Here is an 18,318-nt window from a genome sequence, read left to right as displayed (position 1 = left end):
AAAACCACATGATTTAGTTTTGGTTAAAAACACATTGGACAGATATTCAGGTTTTGACATTGGGTTTTTATTGACTGCTTCATGATGACACCAAAGTAAAAGAGGTTGCAATATTTAAAAATATGAATTTGTTGGTATTTTTGGTTGTACAAAACCGTTGACTCAACAGCAGCTCTGCAGATAGTGTGAGGTCACAGTCCTGCATGGCTGCTCTGTAAAAACCTGCTGCTTGCAGGGGAGCTCAGAGTGAGAGATAATCTTTGAGTTTATCCATGATTCCATGGATTCCATCAGCTGGAACCACAATGACTGTCCTCAGGGGCTTCATGGGTACATCATCAAAGGACCATCTGCCACCCAGACAGGTGTCACTTTCCTCTTGCACAGAGTAGTTGAATTTCAGAAGGGCTTTCTAAACAACAGAAAAAAAACTTTCAGATTAAAATGTTTAATTAGCATGAAGATAATACATCATCCAAACAAAGGGAAAATAATGAACCTATTATGCCCATGCTTATTAAGAAGTTTTTCCCCTCCTGAAGTGTCCACCAAAAAGAACAACCAAAAAATCCACTATTTGAAGTATTTTAAACAAACATTATATTTTCACAGAATTAATATATTTCATATTAAATTCTATGTTTGCTACCATTATAGCTTGGGATGAGAGAAATAACCTAGGAGGGAGGGCAAAAAAAAAAAATCAGTGTTCTGAGGCTCTGCTGCTTTCAGGGCCTACTCTTAAAACTGCCCAGAGTCCTAAAAATTAACAAATTTTTACTTTTATAAGTAAAAATCAAACATTAAGGGGATGGGCACCAAATGAATCCTGAGGAGAATTTCAGAAATCTCTTGGAGAGGTTCCAGATGGCTGAAACAACTGGAACATCCATTTATGCTTCTCCAGACAGGCAGGTGTCTAGAATGTGCATGATTTGTTTCCAGGGATATAAACCCCACACAGAAAGCCTCTTTTCATCAGCTTTCCTAGACAAAATTCCTGATGGACCAGAAAAACAACCTAATGAATAGTTCTAGTTCTCACACAAGTCAGATGAAGAGCTGAACCATCAAGTATAAACACTCACCTGATTCCTTCCCTTTGGGGGAAAACTGAGATCCACTCTCCTTTTAGGCTTTCCACTAACAATCTACCAAGGCTTTAAATCTCATTTTGGATGAATTACCACACTAACTGAGTGGCTTTGCTCAGGAACAATTTGAGCACCTTTAATCAGTTCCAGGTCTGATTTTCTGGTTATGACTTTAAGGAGCAGAGTGAAGGGCAGGGCAGAGCCAAGTGCAGGAAAAGGCTTCTCTCAGTTTGATATGGCTCCAAGTGCCTCACCACATTTAATGCTATTTTATGGCAATCTAATTAACATTATGTGTGATCAGGGAGGACAGGCACTCAGCACTAATTTAACACACACACATTATTAAGTACAGAGAGACATTTCATTTAATACCCTTCATAATGTTTAAAATGGTTTTTTTTAAACACTGGGAAGATGGTTAAAAAGAAAAACATGCTCAGTTTGAGTCTATCCTTTTGAGCTGAAAATTACTGGAGTTTAGATGAAAGCAGACAATTAGCCTTTAATAAAGAACAAAGATGAAATAAATAAATAAAAAATGGGCCTTCTACAACAGAACACCCATGGACACGTGAGCCTCACAGGATTCTTCCAGCAGCTTTTCAGTAACATTTGACACAGACTTCAGCTTCAGCTTCTGTGGCAGGAACACAAAAACAAAATCCACAACTTTCTAATGCACAGAGGCTGCAACACAATTCCCTACAGCCACCAGTGAATTCCCCCACTTACATTTCTCTCACTCCCAAAAAATAAAATTACAGCCCTATCACAGCCTCTGTCAGAATGATTGCACACAGGAACCTTTGCCATTAACCATCCCATGCATGTGCAAGTCCTTTGCCCTAAAGGCACTGCCAGAAATGAAAAATAACAGCCTCTTGACAAAGTAATGATATTGTGTAATAGCAGTTTTAAAGCTTTGGGAACAAACAAACAAACAGAAAAAAAAAAAAAGGAAACCATGAAAAATTCTTTGCACTTCAAAGCACATCTTAAATTTAATTTTCTGCATTTTCCCCTCACCTGATCTGGCTTGGGACCAGCAGAATTGTGTGGCCAGGTTGCCTTAGGAAATGGGAAGTAATATTTTCATCTCAGTGTTTCACCACTTTTTATTAATATACTTGCCCTGAGCAGAATAGAGACAGAAAAGGGAAGCAAGAGCCACCTCTTAGGATCCCCTTAAGTTTTTATTCTGAGCATTTTTTGCAAGTAACAGGTACCCAGGAGGAAACAGATAAATCAATACACAAAATGAGGTTGATTGCTCCTCTCTCAACACTACTCCAAAATACCCTGGATTTAATTTTAAAGTATTTCTGATCATCTTGATAAAAGCTCCCCTTGAATTTGAGGTGAAACATCTCTTGTTGATGACATGTAAAGAAAAAGAAGCATTTAAAATTAAATAATCATGTTACCTCATGGAAGAATTCTTCTTCTGCATTTGCAAACATTAATTCCTCCTTTGGCTGATTCCTCCCTTCCTTCCTCTTAGAACTGCTCTTTGTGGCCTCTGTAAAGGTCTTGCTGATAAGGAGGTAATAGTGGCACTTTCCACAGGGCTTGTTTGTTCTCTGTGCCTCAGTCAGCTCCTTCCTGAAGGGGAATGAATGTTTACACAAATCCCAAACAAGCATATAACCAAACCTTGTAATGCAGTGGTATAGAAAGGATATTGAAATTGCAGCCTATTCTTTTATGGCTACCTCAGAAAACCAATTTTGTAGCTGCATTCCTGGACCTTCAACATACTATTTGTACTTCAAACTATAAAAACATGTATGTTTTTCCTCAGCTCACAGGATAACCCTTTTTTTCCTGTTCATGGTAGTGTCTGTGCAATGATTCTAAGTGCAACTCCTCAAAAATACATCACATTATCACTCCCTTGAGGAACTGTAACTGAAAAGACAGAAAATACTCTTGCTCAGCCTTGTGTTCAACATGTTGTCACTCCAAAACCTTTAAGACAAAGAGGCTGAGATCTGAATTTGAGCTGTGACAATGCTGAATTGGGGAGACCTCAATCTGACTTCTAATCTCATCTCATGTGAGAGGAAAGAAGGCAAAAATGAAAGAAGAAAAAGAGAGGATCTCCATTCCATTACTGGTTCCTTATCCAACAAAACTTCCTTGTTCCCAGCTCTCAGCGTGGCACTAAAACAATGTAATGCTGTGTTTCAGTGGATTAATTTATTTACATTCACCCAGCTTTTGATATAATCCATGAATTAGCAGAGATCAACCAGCACTTCACCTGCTTTTTCATTACTTGAAACTAATCAAAACATTGCATATTTGCATGGGTCAAAACTAATTCACCTTTTAATGCTTTCCCTCAGTCCAAATCTCCCATTCCTGAGCCAGACATTAACATAGAAATACCCAAGCTGCTAACAAAGTTCTCATTTTTAAATTTTCCTAGATCAATGTGAAAATAATCTGCAATACAAGGATGAACTGCAACATACACACAGCTATTTCTGAAGAACAGCACATGTTCTCAAATTATATCCTCTATAGAATCTGAGAAAGTTTTGTACCTTTATAAAGACATGAAATATTTTTAAAATTAACTGAAGATCATATATGAGTTTTTTTTGTTCACACTGCACTCATATCTACAGCATCAACTGTCTTAACACAGCTCTGTATACATAAGAATTCTGAAAAATATGATGAAAAATACCATTCAGCATCATGCAAGAAAAAAACAAAGCAGCAAACCTACTGGAGCTGCTGGTGCATGGGCAGAGCAATCTGTGGAGGGACGTTGATGAACCTTTCACTGAGGATGAGCCCCACAGGCTTTGTGCTGTCGTTGAGGAGCTGACTCAGCTGCTCCACCACGCGCTGCTCACAGCTCTGCTCACAGCGACTCAGAAGCAGCTCTTTGATTTGCTCAGCACACTGGGTGCCCTGCAAGCAGAAGGTGCACTTCCTTTACCTGATACAACAGATGTTTACACAAGAAAACCCTGAATGCCACCTTTGAGGGAGCTTCCTACAGGCCTGGTGGCAATTCCCCTCAGCAGCCTCTAAAGCACAGCACAATTCTTTGAGATCATTCTCCAGCCCTGAAGCTGAGGGCAAGCAAAGCTTGTGAAGGGATGGGAACAAGGAACTGCAACACCACAGCAAAACTCCAAACTGCACAAGATCAAAGGGAGGAAATGCAAGAGATTGACAGCTCATTTATGATGGAATTTCTAGGCCCAGTTTTAATTCTCTGCTTCATGTTTGACCCTCAGCAAGTTACTGCACTCAAAAAAAGCTAAGCCACTTCAAGTTTTATCACCCCAGTCCTCCAGAGTGGAATTCCAAATCCTGGTCCAGCTGTCCAGGCTTGTTACACAGGATGCAGTCTCATTTATTACTGATGCTAATATTTATAAGCAGATGTTACTGAGGAATACCAACCTTCCTTTCTGTTAAGTTCAAGCAGCTTATAAAACCAAATACTTCATCATCATCCTCTTCATCATCAGAACTGTCTTCCTGCACTTCTGCTTGCTGTTGAAAGGAAAAGCAACAACTCACACTGACATTCTATTTCCACTCTGTAGCAAAAGATGTTTTTCTTTCCAGGTGCTACCAGCAGATGAAAACCATTGAGGAAATCTGTACAAACACACACTGCAAATTCTGCTGCATCACTGAACACCTCAGTGTGCTCAGAGCCAGCTTTGGAGAGGGCCAGGCCATGCATCCTCTACAGAGTCCTCTGAAAGGCACTAAAGGCTGATAGCTCACATTTAATAAGCAGCATCCCAGCCCAGGGGATGGAAATATCTTAAACAAAACCAATTTCCTTCAGTTTCTAACGGAGGGAATGTCTTGACAACCACAGAGCAACAAAGCTTTGACAGGGAGGGGGACAAAGAGTTGTGTCTTTGTAGGACAGTCACAAGCTCCTATTTCTTATGGAGATGGTAACAAACCTCTCCATTGCATTTTCAGCTTCACTACACTGAAATTCAGGAAGGGAAAAGCCTTCTATATGAAAAAAGAAACTAGCAATAACAACACATCAAATTCATTCTCTGCTTGAAAGCAGGCATAGAAAATTTCAGTTCCCATAGAAAAATTATTCTTAAAGCAGAAAAAGCAAGAAAGCACACAAATAACAGACAGGATCTCCTTCTGAAATACAGAAATAACGTCATTTTAACAAAGACAGTATTGTACTTCAATGACAAATATAATATCTGTCTCACCTTGATAATACTCCCAATGTGGTTCTGTTGTATCAATATATCAGTTAATTCAGCAGTGTTAACAGGAGCTTTTAAAAACAACTGGAAGACAGGAAACAAGTATTAAGTTTCAGGCACTGAGGGTATCTCATGGACCACTTGATAGAAAACAAAGTGAGATTTTTATTTATCTTCCTTCATTATAATACTGCAAACACTAACATCCAGCTGCTGGAGGTGCTTGCTCCTGCACCATCCACATGCTGCTATTTCTACACTGGTACCCTCTGGAGTTTGGTATGATCTGAAAACTGTGGCTCTTCCATCCCTGAAGTGTCCAAGGGCAGGCTGGATGGAGCTTGGAGCAATGTGGGGCAGTGGAAGGTGTCCCTGGCCAGGGCAGGGGGTGGCACTGGGTGGGCTTTAAGGTCCCTTCCCATCCAAACTACTCTGGGATTATCTAATAAAAGGAAGTGAAGTAATACACAAAAGCTATAAATCAATACAGAGAATGTGAGCTGATGCCTTTGCACAACTCCTTAGATATTATTTATCAATGCAATATCAAGTAGCCACAGTACCTGCTGCAGTAACTTCTTTATCCCATCATAGTCATTGTCTGATATGGAATGTGCCTCAAATTCAACATTCACTTCCTGTGGGGTATAACAGAGAATATCACACACATGTAGAAAGAGGTTATATCAGAACAAAGCTAAACTGTAAGAAACTTGAAGACAAGTAATGGCAAACAGCAGACACAGAACTTGTTTCCACCTTGCAGTAATGTCAGTAATTGTTATAATTTCTCCTGTGACCTTCAGAGAACATCTGTGAAAGCAACTTTTTAAAACTGACCCACCAATTGTGTCATGAACAAACCTTAAATGCTTTGCTCCTGCCATCTGGTTCACACAATTACAACTTTTGTAGCCACAGACTCCTCCTGGAGAGAGGCTTGATCCAGGCAGCTAAACCCTGGAAACTTCAGGACTGGGGTCTAATACCTTAGTAGCTGCAGATTGCTGCAGACATTTAAATAATTACACCCAAACCCACAGTTCTGCTATTTCCCCAAATCCTCCTGGCATCATTAACCCCACTGTGGAACTCTGCAAGTGATGAGACCCAGGCTCTGCAGGGGAACTGCTGCTTCTCCTTCCAGAACAAATGCTGGGTGTCTACCAACATTTTTATTGCTATTCAATATTAAAAGTCACACACCTGCTGAGGTTACACTGCCCACCTATTCCACTGTTCAAGATCATTCAAGGTTATTCTGCCTTTTAATTGCCAGTTTCAATTACACCTCCTGAGCAACCTCAACAACTCAGCCTCACTTTTTTCACCACTCAGCCTCAGAATTCTTTCCAATCCCACACCGAGGTCATGGCCTTTGCTGTCCACTGGAAGAACAGGGTTAAAGACCTGTTTGCAGTGTAGAAAACAGGCACACGGTCCCTGGGGAAGCACTAAAATTCAGGAGACCCTGGCACAGGCTGCCCCTGGATCCCTGGAAGTGACCAAGGCCAGGCTGGACAGGGCTTGGAAAACCCTGGGACAGTGGAAAATGTCCCTGCCATGGCAGGGGGTGGAACTGGATGAGCTTTATATTCCTTTCCAAACCGAACTATTCAGGGATTCTACAATAAAAGGCAGCAGATTTATTTTTATAATAATAAAACATAATAAAAGAGCTAATCCTCTGTGCTGACTGCACCATTTCCAAGCAGCCGCCTGCAGCCCCGCACCTGAGCGGACACACCTCGGGCCGGGGGGCTGTGCGGCTGAGACCCTGGAGACCCCAACACTTGAAAAACAGTTAAAAATATAAAAACTTTCAACAACAACAACAACGCAGCGAACACGCTTCGGATCTCCGGCCCACAGGGACGCGCTGCCACAGGACACGCACCCAGAGCCCGCTGGGCCGGGTGGGGGCACAAAACATCCCCTGACAGCAATCCCTCACCAAACCCTTCCCGAACATCCCCTGACAGCAATCCCACACCAAACCCTTCCCGAACATCCCCTGACAGCAATCCCTCACCAAACCCTTCCCGAACATCCCCTGACAGCAATCCCACACCAAACCCTTCCCGAACATCCCTGACAGCAATCCCAACCCGAACACGCCCTGCCAGTCCCACACGAGCAGGAGCCGTGCGGGGCCCGTCGCGCTCACCTCAGCGATGGGCTCGTCCGAGTCGGAGCACTCCGAGCCCTCGGAGCCGCTGTCGGAGCCCTCGGAGCTGCCGGAGCCGCTGTGGGAGCCCTGCTCCGCGGCGGGGCCCCGCGCCCGGCGCTTGGCCGGCGTGGCCATGGCACAGTGGAAGGGCGGTGTGTGTGGCCGCGGGATGTCGCCGAATGTCGCCGAATGTGGCGGCAGGCAGCGCCCGCGGAGCGCGGAGGGGCCCGGGCGGCCGCGGAGCCTGAAGGGGGAGGCGCGTCCCGCACCGCCCCGCTCCGCGCTCCGCCGGATTTCCTCCTCGTGCTGTGGTGTCACTTCCTTCCAAAGGGAATTCCTTCTCGGGGATGGTTGTCAGGGATTAAATCGGTTGTCAGGGATTAAATCGGTTTGTGGCCCCGGTCCCTGCAGGAAGGGCTGGAGGTGGCACTCGGGGCTGTGGGGCTCGGCCGCAGCTCGGGCTCGGTGACCCTGGAGGCCGCTCCAGCCTCAGGGGTTCTGTGCTGTAAAAGGAGCGGGGTGTCTGAGCATCTCCGACACTAGCGAAAATCACTGTAAGTAAAAAGCAGCGTTAGTAAAAATTGCCAATCAAAGCAGGAATCAGCCTGCTCGCTGTATACAAATCGTGTCCCGGCTTCCCCTGAACCAAATTCCCTGGATAGTTCCAGACAGACCTCAGAGAAGGGTGACAGGGACAGCGCCGTAAGCACAGCGTGATTCTGGTCTTTATAAAAATGACAGTCAGAAAAACGCGTTGAAATGTCCTCAGCGCTGAAAAATGCTCATTACCGATCAAGCCTCGGTTGTATGGAACGTGTTCATTTAACGCTTTGTGTCTAATTAATGAAGAAATGAGCTGTTAATGAGGCCGTGGAAAGGAGAGCACTGGCCGCTCGCTGTTGCCAGCCAGAATAAACGCAAGGCAGAGCCTTGGGATGTAATTCCAGCCTTATAAATAATTATAAATAACTGCTTCAAGTAGGATCAAATTTTCATGTTCCCCTCAAACGCATCTGTGGGGGTTTTTATTTTGTTTTGGTTTTGGGGTTTTTGTTTGGTTTTTTTTTTGTTTGATTGGTTTTTTGTTTTGATTTTATTTTATTTTTGGTTGGTTTATTGGGTTTTTGTGTTTTATTTTTTAAATATTGCTCTGGAAGCAATTGGGTCATTGCTAAAATGTGAATACTGATATTCAGGAAAGAATTTAGAGGAAGATGAATTTTCCTATGTGTGTGATCTGTCAGGAGAATACCACACCAATAACTGGGGTAAATGTGCACTTGGAGAGTGGATTTCTGTTTGTCTTATTTGTATATTTCCTTACTTTTTGTAACTTTGAGTTTAGCACCAAAGCTTGTAAGGAACTGAGAAGTATCATCTCCCATTTTTACGGCAGAATAGATGTTTTCAGTCCTGCCTTGTTTCCTAGAGTATCAGAGAAGGCATATGAATATTATCTGTATTATTATAGATGTATAAATATGTGCATATAGGCACATATATATTAAATAAAATCAATATCTTTGCATGCTCATTTTGATGAGCAGAGGGTGAAAACTAGCATGGAAATTACCAGAAAAATTATATTTTTGTAGATAGGATCTGATTCAATTGCAGAACCTGGTGGCATTGTAGGGTTTGTTACAGCTTTTACAAAATATTCTTTAAAATGTGTTCCCCTTGATGAGTTTCACTAGAGCCTCTTCCCTGAGCAGTGTTATCTGAAGGCAGCACATTATTTTCTGCCCTTATCAGGGTGGGTGCTCCTGCCTGGAGAATGCACAATAACTGCTTACTCACTGTGTGAGCAGCAATACAACTGGTAGCAACCCAGTTCTTGGAGCTGTTAAAGTCACTGTTTGAGTTAAAAACTCCTCTAGATCTAATTTAGATAAACTCCATTCTTGTATTTCAGGGTTCTGCTGGGCTTCCGTGGTGAACAATGAAGGTTCTGCTGCTGAAGGATCCCAAAGACAAAGATTCAGGACCAGATCCTTATATTAAAGTGAGTAAAAGTTGAGAAAACTAAAAAAAAAGGTGTCACTTCTTTATTAAATGTGAATGCAGCTGTTTCAAGTGGGCAAAGGGGCTTAATCAAAATTAGAAGTGCATGTCTGAAATTTTGCAGAGAGAAAAAGTATCTTGGAAAATAGCCCTCCCTGCAAAAACTTGTATTAATTTTGGGACATTTGTACTGAATTCATTGTAAAGCTCTCAGCAAAGTACTGCTATTAAACCAGCTTCATTTGAATTAATTACCATTGATTGTGTTCATATGGACAGAATAAAGATTAATTAAGAATAAAGAAATTCTTTGTGTTTTTACTGGGAATGTGATGTGAAATAGAGGTTACCTGTTGCTGGGGTTCCTTGGTCATGTAGGTAAATCTCACTGATAAGAGGAAGAATTCCTGATAAAGGAGGATTATTTCTTTAGAAGAAACCTCCTGACAGAATTACAGAGATGCACAGGGACATTTGCAGGACTGGGTGGGCACTTGGGGACTTCAGAGTTTTGTGCTGGTGTCTCCTGTACCTCAGAAGGTCCCACAGCTGTTTGTTTAATAAAATCTTGTAATATTAAATAATTAACAAGCCCAAACTAGATTTACCAGGGAAAGGAAATAAAATGCCTTTTTATTTTGCTTTAGCAAAGAGAAATGCTTGTGCTGACTCAGTCAGCTCTTTGAAAAAGCAAAAATGCTCTCTGGAATTTATTTCAAGAGCTGCAAACCTTTTCTTGACAGGAATTAGGATCATACAGCTTGGAAGCAACGTTGGTCCCAGTTTTGTCCTTTGAATTCACCTCTATTGACAGCTTATTTGAGAAGGTAAGCTTGAAATTCTTTCAGTTGTCTTATTTCCAGCAGGATTTGGTTGCCAAGATCCCATTTCATCATTCTCTGTGTGGTGCCTCTTTTTGTTGCCACAAACCAGCTTTGTGCAGTAAAATTTGATGTACAGCAAAATTTCATGTACAGCATCAAGGACCTTGCCCTTGCTTGTTAAAGAATTAAATTGGTCAGACAGAATTCATATTTAAATTGTGAATTTTCACAAGTGTTGGGGCATTTCAGGCAGTTATTGCAGCTGTTCTGTTTGTCAGGTTTACAAAGTTGTAAATAATTGATAACTGATTTTTAAATTTTTTTTTTTTTTTTTTTTTACTTCTTACATTTACTGTTTCTAAATAGCTTTCCCATCCAGAGTGCTATGGAGGCCTGGTTTTTACCAGCCCAAGAGCATTAGAAGCCATCAAGATCTGTTTAAAAGACAAGAGTAAGAAAGAGGGTAAGTACATATTGATATTCCTTGGTCTTTTTCTTCCAGCATCTTGTGAAGTTTGGATTTTAATGAATTTTATTTCACCCACCAGTAGATATTTGGAGCATGATTTTTTAGAAAAACCTGAATTTCACAGTTCTTTTAACATCATAAAGGGCTCATGCTACACTGAGCTTTTAGGGGTTATGTTTTCCACACTTAAAAATGAAGGAAAGGAGCTTTTGGTGCAAATTACTGATCAGTGAGAGCTTTGCCAGCTCTGGTTTAGGAATATTTTGCTGCAGTGCCTGGTTTGATTGCTGACTGCTGTCCTCCCTTAAAGAGAAGATCATCTCATAAGAACTTGCCATCACTTCTGTGCCTGTATAATTCATATAAAATGCTGCAGAAAAAGGCAGTTCTCTGTCTTGAATAAGAAATGTCTCAAGTGAATTAATTATTAGCTGAAAAATGGTGAAGAATTGCTGATGCATCAAAGCCAAGAGATGAGGAGTGAGGAAAAACTCTGCTAAATAGAAATAGCCATCACAATGAAATGCCAAATCCTTGCAAACTCTTCCAAATTCTTGTCTTGGCTGATTCTGGTGTGGAGTTTCTGCTTCACCTGCTCAATTTCTGGGCTGTGGACAAATCAAACCTTACTCTTGTGAATAAGGTTCCACCTTTGAGTAAGCAGTAAATGCACTGAGACCATCAGCAATTGTAGCACTTCTGTGGACAATCTATGAAAATTTTAGGTCAAAAGTAATCTCTAAATTTCATCCCTAATCTTGATTAGCACTTTTGGAAAATAAATATTTTAATAATAAAAATGAGTCTGTAGTTCCTATTTCGGTTCCTCTCAAAGGCAGTAAATCCTTGTGGTTTTACTTCTGATTTTTATTTTTACTGTTGTAGTTTGTATTTCTTTTTTCACCCCCAGTAGTCCCAGAAAAGACTCAGTGTCCTGTGCTGCTCTGGTTAAAACAAGGCAGTAAAAACTGGTGTATATATTTTATATTATATATAACTTGGTGTATTTATTTTTGATCCTTTAGAATTTGTACATCCAGATTTGCTGACTGTGTAGTGGAGTTTTAGTTATTTTTATCATTTTACTGCATTTGTGCATTAAACAGAAGTCCAAATAGTCATTTACCATTCACATTCTGTTACCATGTGCTTAAATTTCATTTAATTTAGTATAATTTAATGTTTTTCAGCCTGGTCAAAATCTCTTAAACAAATGTGGAATATCAAACCAACATATGTGGTAGGAAAAGCTACAGCTTCTTTAGGTAAGCTGGGGTTCAAAAAAGAAAAATTGGCTAAATCTGGCTTGTAAGTACAATGTTTGGAGGAGGAGCTGCTGTTCAAGGGTGCTGAGGAAGAAACTTAAGTTTTAAACTGCTTAATTTGGAAGAGAGGTAATTATATAAACATGAAATTATCCATGCTCCAGCCAAGGATATCCATGGATCTAATCCAGCCTCTGGATTTCTGCTGCTTTTGTTGTAATGTGATGGTCACTGCTTGAAAAATTGGGTCACAACAGGAAAAAAACCCCTTTGTTCTTAATTTGAATGTGGTTTTGTCACTGCTTTTGGAAGTGAAATTGCACAGATGATTTGTGCACAAATAACTTGTGTGCCTCCCTTTCCATCCCAGGGTTCTGTGACAGGAAATCTGAATTGTTCTCATTGTTTTCCATGTTTTTTTCTTTGCTGCTTTTGGTTCCAGTGGAAGAAATTGGTCTTGTTCCACAAGGAGAAAAGGCTGGAAATGCTGAGAAATTAGCTGAATATATTTGTTCAAGTAAGTGGCTCAAATGTTGGAATTAAATTAAGGTAATGTCCCTTCCATCATTTCAGAATTTCCTTAAGGTAAAACCAAATGCATAGTGAGGCAAAAATACTTCAAAACACATATACAAGATACTAATTTACATATAATCTTAGACCCTCTAGTTAATTAGTAAATACTATACGAGCCAGCAGGAAAAAAGTTTATTTTTACTGGAAGGTCAGAGCTGTAATGATTGGAAATTGCTGCTAAATCAGAAGATTTAAGTGCTGGTGACTTTCCCCAGAATTGCCTTGTGGTTCCAGAGGGATCTGGTTTTCAGCAGTTTTTGAAGAAATTAAAGTGGTGCTTTAAGTTTTGTTCAACCATTTTGTTATGGTTAAATCTGTAGCTCTTCTCAACCTATTATCAGATTATTGGGGAGTTTTGAAAGTCTATTTGCTGACTTCTGTTTTTACTCTAATTTGTTAACATTTCCAGTAGCAATAAGGAAATTTTTTAGACTTAGGGGCTGTTTATTTTTTGAGTGGATGGCTCAGTAGAAGCAGTGAAAAAAGAGTTTTTGTGCAGATGTGAGAGGTGCTGAGCAAAGTCTGCTCAGTAGCAGAGATTTATAGGAAAAAGAAAAATGGGATGGGAGCTGGGAAGGATTTTTTTTGCTGGGCACAGTGCTCCTTAATTCACTGGCAAATAAAATACTTCAGCCCTAGAGAATATTTAATGATAAAAATGAGAGCTGGCAACACAAGATCAAATAATAAATTCTGAAAATTAAAAATACAGCACGAAGATGTCATGAGTGAAGAATAACCCATCTCCTCTCTTCTAATAGCAAATGTATTAAAGCAAAGAAAGCTTTCAGCTAATTTTTAGTGCTGGAAAATCTACTTCTGGCAATGAATTAATATTTGCCAGGGATTCTTTTGAGCAGAAAGACAAGAGAAATACCTGTTTATTGTGTTGTATGAAGGTGAAAAAAATTAACCAAGCAGTGAATTTCAGTCACTGGAGCCAGTTTGCTGTTGAGACATAGAAATATCCTCCAGGATTTACTGGGCTGTGCATATTTAAATCTCTCAGCTGATCAAGTGATTTATAACAACCTTGGAAGTACAGGTGAAATTATCTCATGTTCCCTATTATGTATAAATTCATTTTTGTTTGTGCATGAAGAAGTAAATAGTTCTGAATTATAGAAATAGAAAGGAATAGTTCTGAATTTCTTGTATCATGAGGGGTTATTGCCAGAATAAAATTAAAAGCTGAAATAATGAGATTTTTATTTTTTTTTGTTACCTTTTGTGCTTTGGTACCCAATTCAGTTTAAGGGATTGGGAGATAAAGGAATTTACTCCAAGACAGTCTGGCTTTACTCTTCTCAAGGCAAATACTTGGCTACAGAAGCAGGAGATCCCAGTCCTTGTTGTGTCACTCAGGCCTACCAAGGAATTTTTTCTGTGCCAAAAGAATTGGTGTTTGTTCACAGGTATCACACTGACATTTCAAATAACTGCCATGACTTGCAGGAGAATTGATGCTGGAACATTCCAATTTTAATTTTAAAATCCTTTTTACATTCTGAGCCAAGTTCATTCTTCCTCTAATTTTTAATTTTAATTTAAGAAAATCTGGTCTCTAATGAAACCTCAGTGTGCAGTCAGGACACTCGGGTGTGTCTGGGTTGGCTGCTATGAGGGTCTTTCCACTTGATTTTCACTCTGCTGCCCTTTTCTTTTTAAATCCCTGAAGAATGTCTGCTGAATAAACCAACAATCTCCTTCCAGCACTCAAAAGCATTTCTTCTCTAGTAATTGTCTCTTAAAAATATATTAACAAATCTGAATTAGTAATAAAATAATTTCATTTCTTAAAAAAGCTGAATGCAAAGCTGTATCAATCTGTAGAATTTAATCTTGAAATTTTCTCTGTGTTTCTTATTTATAGAAAAGGCAAAAGCTGTGCAAAGCAAGGCTGCTGTTAAATTCCTAATTTACAAAAGCAAGTGAGGATATCCACTCCCACGCCAGCCGTGCAACCAGAATCCTTTTTCCTTGGGGAATTAAGAAAATGGAATTGCAGACAGAAAAGTTTCCAGCACAGTATTGTCCTTTTCTTTGTCTGCCTGAATATTCTTTTCCAGAGAGCTCTGTCATTTATTGAGCGGGACAGATTTTAAATATCAAATTGAGGCAGGTTGTGCTGAGGAGGAGATAAAGTGCATTTCTATTCCCCTTGCCCTTCTACAAAGGAAGTTATCTTTTTAGCCAATATTCATATTCTAGTTAGGGAACATTTTTAATGTTCCTGCTAAGTAGCCTGTCCTGTGAATTGGGGCTGTGGATGTTTTCAGTTACCTCAGAGCTGAGTCTGTGGTGAGGCATTTGATAAATCAGCATTTGATACCTTTAAAATGTATTAAATCACATTTACTCTTTATTAAAGGCCTGAGTTAATTAAAGTTCTTGTTTGTGTGTTTACAGGAGAGAAACCCAATTCCTCAGCTCTCCTGTTTCCTTGTGGAGCCCTGAAAAGAGAAGTACTTCCTACAGTGCTTAGAGAAAAAGGTTGAACTTCCCCTGGAGACCCATTTTAATTAGTCAGTGATGATAAAAGCTGTACCTAAAGCTTGTGAACCAAATTGGAAGAAGTAAAAGTGGAACTTGCTGAGGAGAGGACAGGAGTAAACACTGGGAACTTGGATGGCTGCCCACAGCTCTGGGACCTGCAAATCTTTCATAGAACTTTTATGTGTCTTTTTTAGCCTAAAATAGTTACACTTCAGTGCAGTTAGGATGTTGTGAGTGCTGAACTGAAATAATAGAAATTAATGAATGAATGAATTATGATTGCATGTCCTAATTGCAGGCATACCCCTGGAAAGCCTCACTGTTTATCAAACAGCCCAACACCCTGATCTGCAGGAATCTTTGAGCAGTTACTTCTCCCAAGAGGTACTGGACACTGATGTAGTTTGGGATTTTCTGAGGCAGGTGACAATTCCTCCCAGAATACTCCTTTTTTGGAAGTAGTGTAACTGGGCATCTTTGCTGTGCATCACAAATCAGAATCCAGGAATAACCTGCCCTACAGTTTGTGTAAAAGTAATTGCTTTTCATTTTTCAAGATTGCCCTTCTGGTTTTTCTATGTTAGGAGCCTCCATCACAGAATTACAGAATCATGGAATGGTTTGGGTGGGAAGGGAACTTAAAGCTCATGCAGTGCCACCCCTGCCATGGCAGGGACACCTCCCACTGTCCCAGGCTGCTCCAAGCCCTGTCCAGCCTGGCCTTGGGCACTGCCAGGGATCCAGGGGCTGCTCTGGGCACCTGTGCCAGGGCCTTACACCCTCACAGGGGGGAATTCCTTCCCAAAATCCCATCTAACCCTGCCCTCTGGCACTGGGAGCCATTCCCTGTGTGCTGTTCCCCTGTGCCAAGGCACTGGCACACTGCTGGAGGAGGGAGCTGTGCCAACTCCTTCTTCTTTCCCCCAGGGGATCCCTGCCAGCATCGTGTTCTTCAGCCCATCTGGTGTCAAATTCTGCCTCCAGCACATCCAGAAGCTTTCAGGGGATTTGATCAACCAAGTCAAGGTATCTTCTCCTAAAAATGGTGGAATACAAGAGGCAATAAATTTGAGGTGGGCAAATGAGATAGAAGGGCTGTTAAACTACTGCAAACCTTGATTTTATCTTTGGTTTGTGTTTATTTCTCTGAAGAAAACCCCAGTTTATAGCAAATACAAATGATATTATACAGAATTATAGAATCCTAGAATGGGTTGGGTTGGAAGGGACCTTAAAACCCATCTTGTTCCACCCCCTTGCCATGGGCAGGGACACCTTCCACTACACCAGGTTGCTCCAACTCCATCCGACCTGGCCTTGGCTGGATTTTAAAAAAGAAATTGTTTTCCCCAACCAATTCCCCCATCTCCGTTGGGATAGACTTCATTTTCCCTTAGTGATGCCGTGGTGTGAGGAGCTGTTGCTTGCACCCGGCTGCAGCTGATTAAAATTCCTCTCACTTTTCCCTGTTCTGTGGGACTCGGAGCTTTCACTGTTTGTAATGGCGAGATAAATACTCATCCTCCCCGAGTCACTGCTAAGTAGCTCCATTGATGGGTGGCTTTTAATGCTGCAAATGTCCAGCCTGAGCTGGGGGAGCTGATGGCTGGGAGGAGCTGAGCGCTGGTGCTGTCCCTGCAGTTCGCTGCCATCGGCCCCAGCACGGCAGAGGCGCTGCGAGGCGCCGGCATCGCCGTGAGCTGCACGGCAGGGAGCCCCACGGCCCAGGACCTGGCTGCTGCCCTCCACTCTGCCCTGCACCCACGCAGCTGCTCGGGGCCCCGCTGAGGGCACAGCCTGGCCAGAGAGGTCTGCGTGGTGCTCCAGGAGGGCTTGTCCAATTTACAGACCTGTCATCCTGCAAGAACGTGGGTTTTGGGATCATGAAGCACTCTCCTGGTCAGGGATGGGTGTGAGAAGGTTGCACTCAAATATCTTAAGAAATCTGGGATCTGTCCAGCATCCCTAAGGCATCCAGCTCTTCCCCTTCCTCCTGTGTGCACTGTGAATATTTTACCCTTGAAAAGCAGCTGTGAACACTGGGACACTGAAACCAGCCCCACACCTCACCTCAGGTATCCCTCAGCACACAGCTCAGGTTGGATTGCTCTGTATGATCAGTTTTACTTGCACTTTTGTAGGAAAAACATCTTCTGTAGGAAGAACCCCCATATTCCAATGAAGCATTTTCTTTTGTAAACTTGTTTGTTTGTTGTTCTGCTTTTCACATATTTGTATAAAAGTGTTAATTGTAGATTCTTAGTGGAATAGAACTCTTGCGGTGAAGTTGCTCTGTGTGGGGCTAATTCAGGTCAGCTGTTGCCCCTTGTTACCCTAACAGGGTCTTAAAAATTAGCTTTTGGTTTCTGTTCCTGTAATGAAGGATTTATTAACAGGGAAATAAACTGGCTTATCAGAGTTAATAATGGTGTTAGAGTTGTCTGTTCTGGATGTGGTTTATGCTTTAATTGTTTATCTCTGGAAGGGGAAAAATAATCCTATTTAGCACTAACGCTCCCTCCAGCTAATGCCAGCGGCCTCACAGGAGATTTGAATCATAATGTACTCATTTATAATCCTCCTGAAAGTCATTTGTGTTGTTAGCACAGTGCTGAGGATCCTGGAGTAACAGAGAAACTCATTTGCTGCACAGTTCAGGTGAAGTCTGAGGATGGGACCTGAATTTCCATCCACGTGAGAGGCTCCACACCTGGAACAAGAGGGAAGCCAAGTTCTGTTCCTGTAAACTGAATAATTCCAGAGTGTGGGGTCATCAGTCACACCAGGCTCAGCAGGACACGTGGTTGGCTTATGAGACACTTCCCTGTCTCAGGATGAAATGGAATTCCAGGCTGGTTTGGGTTGGAAGGGACCTTAAACTCACCTAGTTCCATAAGAATACATGTAAAACTCATTCCTACCATTCTGAAAAGTGGTTTATACTGTTACTATGCAATAAAAAAACCACATTTATGTGCAGAAGAGCATCAGGACATCAGCTGTTATAGTCTGGATAATTTTATTTTCAAATAATACATATTAGCAAAAAAACCCAGAGTCCTCACATGCTGAGGTAAGACCCCACTCACTGTTTGATTGGAGTTTACAGATCTTTTGGAAAAAAATTAAAATTTGTCTTTCAAATAGTTTTAATTCTGTTGAATTAAAGTTTGCAGCTCTGAGGAGGGTCATAACCA

At 41.3% G+C, this 18,318-nt stretch overlaps 2 protein-coding genes across 5 annotated transcripts; one reads left to right on the top strand and one right to left on the bottom strand.

The window, feature by feature from the left end:
- Positions 1-45: 45 nt before the first annotated feature.
- Positions 46-7,765, bottom strand: BCCIP (BRCA2 and CDKN1A interacting protein). The gene is made up of 7 exons (XM_064431564.1): positions 7,485-7,765; positions 5,881-5,955; positions 5,321-5,401; positions 4,524-4,616; positions 3,835-4,022; positions 2,522-2,699; positions 46-412 (listed from the first exon to the last, which is right to left on the bottom strand). Exons 1-7 carry the CDS (start codon positions 7,620-7,622, stop codon positions 242-244), a joined length of 924 nt encoding a protein of 307 aa, XP_064287634.1. The 5' UTR covers positions 7,623-7,765; the 3' UTR covers positions 46-241.
- UROS (uroporphyrinogen III synthase) lies at positions 7,758-18,249 on the top strand. 4 transcript variants are annotated; one of them, XM_064431568.1, is made up of 10 exons: positions 7,758-8,041; positions 9,403-9,492; positions 10,235-10,318; positions 10,682-10,778; positions 11,975-12,049; positions 12,492-12,566; positions 15,035-15,118; positions 15,420-15,505; positions 16,049-16,147; positions 17,775-18,249. In XM_064431568.1, the coding sequence occupies exons 2-10, from the start codon at positions 9,430-9,432 to the stop codon at positions 17,781-17,783; spliced, it is 672 nt and encodes a 223-aa protein (XP_064287638.1). In that variant the 5' UTR covers positions 7,758-8,041; positions 9,403-9,429; the 3' UTR covers positions 17,784-18,249. The 4 variants fall into 4 exon arrangements, with proteins under 4 accessions (XP_064287638.1, XP_064287635.1, XP_064287637.1 ...); XM_064431565.1 differs by lacking the exon at positions 17,775-18,249 and adding an exon at positions 16,763-17,547; XM_064431566.1 differs by lacking the exons at positions 7,758-8,041; positions 17,775-18,249 and adding exons at positions 8,154-8,465; positions 16,763-17,547.
- The last annotated feature ends 69 nt before the right edge of the window (positions 18,250-18,318 follow it).

This window comes from Passer domesticus, chromosome 8 (genome assembly GCF_036417665.1).
Source record: "Passer domesticus isolate bPasDom1 chromosome 8, bPasDom1.hap1, whole genome shotgun sequence".
Taxonomy (NCBI): Eukaryota; Metazoa; Chordata; class Aves; order Passeriformes; family Passeridae; genus Passer; species Passer domesticus.
Note: the sequence above shows the minus strand (reverse complement) of the source record. Positions and strands in the feature narration are given on the sequence as shown.

Bases quoted from the DNA above. Each gene is read 5' to 3' on its own strand.
- UROS (XM_064431565.1), top strand. From the start codon at position 9,430: ATGAAGGTTCTGCTGCTGAAGGATCCCAAAGACAAAGATTCAGGACCA. The intron at 9,493-10,234 runs GTGAGTAAAAGT...TTTTCTTGACAG, and splicing joins GACCAGATCCTTATATTAAA to GAATTAGGATCATACAGCTT. The intron at 12,567-15,034 runs GTAAGTGGCTCA...GTGTGTTTACAG, and splicing joins AGCTGAATATATTTGTTCAA to GAGAGAAACCCAATTCCTCA.
- BCCIP (XM_064431564.1), bottom strand. From the start codon at position 7,622: ATGGCCACGCCGGCCAAGCGCCGGGCGCGGGGCCCCGCCGCGGAGCAG. The intron at 5,402-5,880 runs GTACTGTGGCTA...CCTGTCTTCCAG, and splicing joins TAAAGAAGTTACTGCAGCAG to TTGTTTTTAAAAGCTCCTGT. The intron at 413-2,521 runs GTAACATGATTA...TCTGTTGTTTAG, and splicing joins AAGAAGAATTCTTCCATGAG to AAAGCCCTTCTGAAATTCAA.